At 39.6% G+C, this 8,260-nt stretch overlaps 1 protein-coding gene across 1 annotated transcript in view; it reads right to left on the bottom strand.

The window, feature by feature from the left end:
• Positions 1-2,674: 2,674 nt before the first annotated feature.
• The window catches only part of AGBL1 (ATP/GTP binding protein like 1), a 681,509-nt gene continuing 675,923 nt past the window's right edge, over positions 2,675-8,260 (bottom strand). Inside the window, exon 23 of the mRNA XM_029952682.1 lies at positions 2,675-2,879. Coding sequence (XP_029808542.1) covers positions 2,675-2,879 — 205 coding nt within the window. The remainder of the gene's footprint in view (positions 2,880-8,260) is intronic.

Genomic DNA, 8,260 nt, shown 5'->3' with positions numbered 1-8,260 from the left:
TGAAAACTCTTGCACATCATTCAAGAATCACTTCCATTATCATCTTTTGGTGACGTTTCCCACCACTGCCACCCCAGTAGATTTGGTGATTCCAACATTATCTTCCACCTAGCTTCAAAAAGGCATGTGTCACTGTGTTAAAACGTGCACTTCTCATCTTTCTCACTGAACTGTGAACAACTTGCAAGTAGAATGGGTCCTTTTTCCTGCATCCTTAGAGCTTAGTAAAGTACATGACACACAGTAGGTGTTCAGTATATGTTTGTTGCATAGATGAATGACATAGTCTCTGTCCCTGGCTTTTCCTGAACATGCTACATAGAAATTTACAATGTTCTGGTCACTTTCCCTCAGAAACATATCAGATAATGAGAAGCTCATCCCATAAACTAAGCTGAGCTGAGGAACCAAGTGGTGCTGATGAGTTAGTATTATTTCTGTCCCTCCCAACATTTACATTTTCAACAAAACTATCTTCTTGACTCCTCAAAGCAAGGAAAGAAAAGAAATATTATGCTCTCTTCTATTTAGGAGTGGAAAGGTATATGAGAGAAGTTAAGGGCTGCTGTTATCTGGGATTTGAATTCAATGTCTTTGTTATTTCCCTTGAGCCTCTTATATACGTTATAGACATCTGAGTGTCTTAATGCTAAGAATGGATATATGATTTCTGAACTATAGCAAAGAAATTTGGAAAGGAGTTGGAAAAAGAAGAGACTACAAATAATAATAGCAGTGGTAATATTAATTAATCATCATATCAGCTCCTCAAATCACAGCACACCTGCCTTTCTGCTATGCCTTGGAGCTAAATTATGGCAAAGCTTTACTGTGTGGTTTTCTACTGGTCTAGAGGGTTGCTGTGAGTTTTTTATCCGATTATTTTTCCCAAATATCTAGGTGGTGATTGGCTTATCAAGGAAGGCATTTGGCAGTATTTGATCCTCAGTTTGTATTATTATCTTTTCCATCAATGCACCCCAAATAAAGACTATATTGTCCAACCTCTCTTGTAGCTAACTGCAGTCACAAGACTGCTTTCTAGATGGTGGGATTAAGGAGAAGTATAATGTATGGCTTTTTGAAATACAGAGAATGTGTTTTTTTTTCTTCTTTCTTATTGCTGACTGAGATGTAGATACAGAGGCTGATGCTTTGGTGGCCATCTTAGATTAAGAGTAAAACCAATACACAGCAGAGTTAGAAAACCACAGAAGCTGAGTGCTGAACACCATGTTCTCAGGATACCAGCTCTGGCCCACCTCTATATGGAAACCACATAAAAGAGAAATAGACTTCTGTTTTACAAAAGCTACTACAATTTTGGATTTTCCATCTCCCATAGCTGAACTGAAGCATAACTAAATATGTACGGCATTTGGACAAACGTAAATTTGATCGACCATATTTTCTCCATTTTTCTGTCATTCAGTATCTGCCTTCCATGTCCCTTCTCATCCTTCCTGCATGGGCCCTGTATACATCATCATCTAAATCTCTAAGCGATTTGCCTCTGCATACTGAAGGCCCTTGTTCCATTTCACTTATTCTATGACATTCCAATGTCCTATGTTCTGCTCCAATGTAAGCTCCTTCCCAGATCCCCTCCAGGAAAAGGGAGTACTTTCCACCCATGTGACTGTAGGTAATGTTTTGTGTAACTGTGAAAATACTCCTACAGAATGTTCTACTCTTGTTATGGAGGAAAAGAAGCCAATATTATTGAGTGTCAACCACGTGCCAATCTGTACACTCTTATATTATTTCATTTCATCTTTATAACTTTATAATAAAGATAGTATATAAATATGTTCACCTCAATTGTAGGTATAAGAAAACTGAGGTTTGGGGGAAATTTAATTAGTTTCCTTAGTTCTCATAATGAGGGACTGCCAGATTTAAGATATGAGCCACATCTGTCTGAGTCTGAAGTGAATTATTTTTCCAGTATGACTTGCTGCCTCCCAGCATTATGGTTAGTGGTCTGAATTCATAGGATTTTAAAGTTTGTAAAGACCAATGGCCATGTTTTACTCAGTATTGTGCCTTTTCCCTTAGCATCTAGGACAGCTCCTGGCTTATACTGGCTCTGTAAAATATACACTGGTGAAACAGACCGAGCATGATGCTTGCAAATTCTTGGTTGTGTAGTCTTTCATGTTCAATAATCCAGCAACTGAAAATACTGCTAGGACCCCCAGAAGTCTCAGTAGGGCTCACGGTTTGTGCTGGGGAGCTCAGATGCTATAGTAGGAAGACAACAGGAGATAATACTCCTATATAGAACAACTTAACCAACCATATAGAAATCTAGCTGAGAAGCCAAAAAGTAGCCCACCTCCTACTTCCAGTCTGCCCCAGTTTCAAGCACAGGAGTAGAGAAGAGCTCAAGATAGTGGGGAGAGGATCCAGGGTAATTCTGAAAGTAGCCCGTTCTAGCATACCTGCAGCACGCAAGGGCGCCAAAGGCCACCTAACTAGGTATGTAAAATGGTATAATTTATGAAGCAGCCAGTCTCGATGCAAAGCAAAGCCAGAACAAAATCTGGAATTAGGTTGCTGAGCTCACATAGGCTGGCTTTTTGCACTGACACTGTACATGTGTGATGGCGAAGAAACTACTTAGGTGCTAGTCCAATGGTTGGGGACTTGGAACTCACTATGGGCCCTGGGGCTATGGGATGGCTTTTTTTCCCTGTCCTGGCCCCCTCGCCTCTTCCCCTCCCTCATCCATGTTGAAAGCACACTCCTGGATCTGCCGGTCCAGCTCAGAGAAGCTTCCTTCCTGGTCTGAACTGTTGTCTGTACTGTAATCAATCTCCTCCATGCAGGGGGGCTCATCATCCAGTTCTGAAGTGACGCTGCTGCTGCTGCTGCATCTGCCATGGGTTCCCAGGAAACAGGAGTAGAAAGGAAGGAGAGGAAGGGAAGGAAGAAAAAAGGGATGAAAAATACAGAAGGGCAGGGAAACAGAGAGAGAGGTGGGGAGAAAGGAGAGGGAAATGAAAAGTTACAAGGAGTATTAACAGGTGATTGGAAAGCAAGAATGAAAGCAATCTTCTCTGAGTTTTAATCACAACAGCCCCTACTCCTCTAAAGGTGTAGCAGACACGTTCAACCATTATTTTGAGATGCGGGGAGGAAATCACATAAAATCTTTGGGGTTCTTTCCTTCTTTGCAAGCAGAGTCTACAGTTCTAAGTCCAATCAGAAGATCCCCAGTTAGAAGAGGTGGACAACCTCACATATCTAAGATCCCCAGGGTCTTTTTGGCTCAAAGTGAAACATCAGAGAAGGGAATCACTGAGTATCAGAGAATGCCCTGTCAACTATGCCCAGGGAAGGGGAGAATTGGAATTCAGGTAGCGAAGACCAAATACTTTAATGTTTCCCGCTAACTCACAGCACTCTGAGTCTGTGCATAGCTCTCCTTCATTATGATGGATGGTTTATTGGAATTAGACAATTAATCCAGGTTGAAATTAATAAAGGAGGGAGTAAGTGGGCAAACAGCATTCTTTTTCTACTGTGTTTGTGCTTCCCGTCACCTGCCTTCTCTCCCTTTTATGTTAGTTTATTCACAAATGGAAGATCAGCAGGGGATGACCAGTAAGAGGCAGAAGGAATGGACAGCAAACCTTGACCACATATTGTGAGCAGGGGATATTTCTTCCCAAGGAACAGTATATCCACCTCATTTGCATGAGGTACCTTCTTTTCTGAAGACTTTCTAATCACTCCCTACTTAGGACTTAACCAATTAGGATTAACAGTGTGCTGGGTTTCTACTCTGTGATTTATAGAAGGCAAGCACTTCATAAATCAGGCAGAGCTGTTCATCCACCTGCCTTGCCATAAACAATGAAAATGGGTAATCAGCGGCATGGTTACATGTTAGCTTGGGAAATGAATCAGAGTCCAGTTTCTTAATTGTCTACTGACTGATGGGGACAGCTTCCCTTCTCGCCAGGCCCTCAGTATCCTAAACTGAAGATCTGGTGGGACATTGCTCGCATGGAGAGAAAGGGGAAGAAATATGAACCATGTTTCCACAGCACCACGGCATTAAATTGTTATCATATTTTACAGGCTGAGTTGTGGGTGATAAAGCAGCCAAGTAAAGGAAGGTAAGAGCTGTCCAACTGTAACATGAGCTCAAGTCAGCAAGAACTGATTGCCTTGACTCAACTGTCACCCTACCAGAGACTGAGATGACATTCTGTACATTGTCAAGAGGCTGAGCTTAAATCCTGGCTATGAGACCTTGGAAAACCCCTCTGTCTCACAGAATGTCAATAATAACACCTCAGGAGGTGTTGTGAATACTGAATGAGAAAGCACACAGATGCAATCTAGCAGAGTGTCTTGCAAAGTAAAGGCAATCAACAAATGTTAATTTCACTGCGCTACTATGGACGCGAAGGCAGCTGGTAAGACACTGTGTTGCAGGAGGGCAGACACTGAGATTTGTTGGTTCACGCCTGGGTTATACATGTAGCAAAACCATTCAGACGGCTACTGCTAAAAACTCCTCTGAAGCATCATTTTTGCTGTGCTACTTCCAAATTTAGGAACTTGCAAATGACTCTCTTGTGTAATAATGGCACTATGGTATTGATGGATGGTAGATTCCCCCAAGGGTCCTGTTGGCAGGAGTCCATGAGTAAATGACAGGGTCAGTCTTCCCCTAATGAGGGCCTGTCTTTCCTCCACTGTGGGGTCTGCTTCAGTTACTCACAAACCTGGACCCTTCCCACCAGAGCCAAGCTGTCAGGTTGTCCTGGTTGTGATCCTCCAAACACACCAGACTGCGTGTTTTTCCAAGCCTTTATTCAGGTAACCAAATTCTCAGATCTAAAATGATCTTCCAACGCTGCAGCATCCAACCAAATATGATATATCATTTTTTTAAAGTTTGTGTTAATTTCCACCAAATGACTGTTTTGATAGCTTCATCTCTTTAAAATTTTCTTCCTTTAAATATGAATCTTCACATCCTTACATTCTTTTGATCCTTAGCAATGTTTACAGTCCTGTTGTGAATAGGCCTACACCTTTGTCTCATTCTATACTATTCTATGGAATGCCTATAGTATGCTAAGAAGATAGTTGACCTACAATAAACAGTTGCCAAATTGAACATATAACATACATGTATGTAGAAAAATCTGTTTTGGACCATCTTTGGGGGCATTACTTTTTTCTTGAGTTCTTTTTCAAAGATTCTATATATGAATTAAACCATAATTATCACATTAGTGCATTTTACTGATTTAAAACAAATATAATTTCTTTTGCCACTGAGACATATAACATATAAATATATAATACAGTGTTAAATTACATTTTATACCTATATATATACTTACATAGATTTATATATATTTATATTTGATTTATATCTGTAAAGATCTAAAGAAAACTTTATGTCTCTCATTCATTTTCCAAATAAAGTATAAGTATTGTAATAAATTAGAAAATCAAATTACATATTGAGGGACTTCCTCTTCTATATAGACAGAAAAGCACTTCTCTGTTTTACTCCTCATAAATTATCCTGGATATTTTAAAACAAACATAAGAAGACTCTGAAATGTGGATGAAATATGGAGGGAAGCAAGCAGACGAGATGCGGTCTCCGTTTCAATGGACAATATGGTGGTGAGCTCCCTGTCGTTTCTCTTTGCCTTGTACATCCCTTGGCTTGGAGAAAGACAAGCTGACAATGTGGAAATACCAACTGGTGTGGACAAAAACGGCCCCAAGAGTTAGTTCCCTCTAGTTGGATAGTAAGGAAAGAGTCAGACTAGCAAGAAAGATGAGTTTACACTATACTAGCCCTCCTTGAGCCAAACACCACCTAAAACCCAGTGGGCCCACACCCATCCCACCAAAAGAAGCAGGGAGCCTAGACTTCTACTCTTGCTAGACTGTAGCAAGGCACCCACAATCCCTTTCTTCCTCTCAAGCTGAGGCATCAGAGAAGGTAGAATAGGGAGCCAGAGCTTTCATTCCTAGTACAGGAGAGTGAGGGCCCTTAGCCGTCAATACTGCTGAGGCCATAAGGGAGCCTGGGTGTCCATGCACAACTCTCAGTACCAAGACTCACCCCACCAATGCCAGTGGAGAGCAGCAGCAGGGCCTTCTCGCCCATCTGACCCAGAGTGATATTAGTGTAGGCCTAGGAGGGACCTGAGACTCTCCCTTCTGCCCAGCAATAATAAGGGCCCTCACAAGCAGGGTGTCAATATGGCGAAGCAGGGAACTGAGACTTTCATCCCCACTTGGCTGTACAAAGTCCCTTCTTTTCCTGTCCAGGTTGTGCCAGAGGAGGCCAGTTCAAACAGAATGTTCGAATAAAATCTTAGAATCATAGCATAATACTCAAAATGTCCAGCTTTCAATATAAAATTATTTGTCACACCAAGAATTAGGACAACCAATAGATATAAACACCAACACAGCAGAGAAGTTAGAATTATCCAGTTTGGATTTTAAATGATATCATATGATATATATCATGTCATACATATGATATCATCATGTCATATATATGATACATGATATAAACAAAATATAAAGAAAAATCAAATGAAATTTTAGAAGTGAGAAGTGCACAATAACAGAAATGTAAAACATGACAAAGAAATAGAAAGTCTTGCAGAGAAATAGAAGGAATGAAGGAGAATCAAATAGAAAGTTGAAAAGTGAAAAATAAAAATCAATAAATGAATAAAAAAATCAGCGTATGGGCTTAACAACAGAATGGAAGAGATAGAGGAAAGATTTGGTGGGCTTGAAAATAACAATAGAAATTATTCAATCTGAACAGAATGAAAATAGACTAAACCAATGAGCAGGACACCAGGACCCTGTGTGCTAACGTTCATTCCATCAGAGTCTCAAAAAAAAGAAAATCTGAAAATTCATTCAAAGTAATGGCTGAAAAGTTCTTACACTTGGCAAAAGACATAAGCTTACAACTTATGAAACTGAGTAAACTCCAAAGAGGTAAACTCAGAAACCACACCAAGACAGATTACTACCAACCTTCTGATAACCAATGACATGTCCAAAATCTCAAAGGCAGTGAGGGAGAAACTTTAGGGAAACAACACTAAAGAAAAAAAAAAAAACATAATTTCAATGGCACCAGAGTTCTCTTCAGAAATCACAGAGGCTAGAATAAAATGGCACACTCATTCTTCATGGGTGAAAAAAAAAAGAACTATCAGCCTAGGACTCTAAAATCCTAACTCTAAAACAATCTTCCAACAAGTAAGGGAAAATTGAAGGCATTCTTCTAGGAAGTAAAGTTTTGAGAATTTGTTGCCAAAAACCCACCCAGTAAGAGTGGCCTAAGGGAATACTCTAAACAGAAATAAAATAATAAAAGAAGAAATTTTAGAACATAAGTAAGAAGGAAAGAACATAAAAAGTAAAAATATAGATAAGTATAATAGATTTCCCTTTTCCTCTATGTTTGACATTTGAAGCAAAAATTATCAAGTTGTGTGACATGGCTTTCCTTGCATTATATAAATATTTAAGATCATCATATGAACAATGGAGGGCAAAGAAGATAGAGGGAGGTAAGTTTTGTACAGTTTGCTAGACCTGGTAAAAATGTGACATCAGTTGATTATAACATATTGTGTGTATATAATGTAGTATCTTCAGAACTAAAAGTGTGATACATAGAGATACCCTCAAGAACCTATAGATAAATTAAAATTGAACTCTAAAAAATATCCACTCACAGAAGACAGGAGAAAGAAAAAAGAGAGAGATAAAGTACAAATAGAAAACAATAAATGGAAGGCTTAGCCCTGATGAACCAATAACATTAAATGTAAATGTTGAAATACACCAATTAAGCGAAATTGTCAGAATGGATTAAAAACCATAAAAACCGTCGAGGAGAAAGTGGGAAACAGCCTCCTTGACCTCAACTGCAGCAATTTCCTACTCGACACATCCCCAAAGGCAAGGGAATCAAGAGCAAAAATGAACTACTGGGACCTCATCAAGATCAAAAGATTCTGCACTGCAAAGGAAACAATCAAGAAAACTAATAGGCAACTGACAGAATGGGAAAAGATAGTTGCAAATGACATATCAGATAAAGGGCTAGTATCCAAAATCTACAAGGAACTCACTAAACTCTATACTCGAAAAACGAATAATCCAGTGAAGAAATGGGCAGAAGACCTGAACAGACACTTCTCCAAAGAAGACATCCAGATGGCCAACAGGCACA

This window comes from Suricata suricatta, chromosome 9 (genome assembly GCF_006229205.1).
Source record: "Suricata suricatta isolate VVHF042 chromosome 9, meerkat_22Aug2017_6uvM2_HiC, whole genome shotgun sequence".
NCBI classification, from domain to species: Eukaryota; Metazoa; Chordata; class Mammalia; order Carnivora; family Herpestidae; genus Suricata; species Suricata suricatta.
This window is presented reverse-complemented; position numbering and strand designations above follow the sequence as displayed.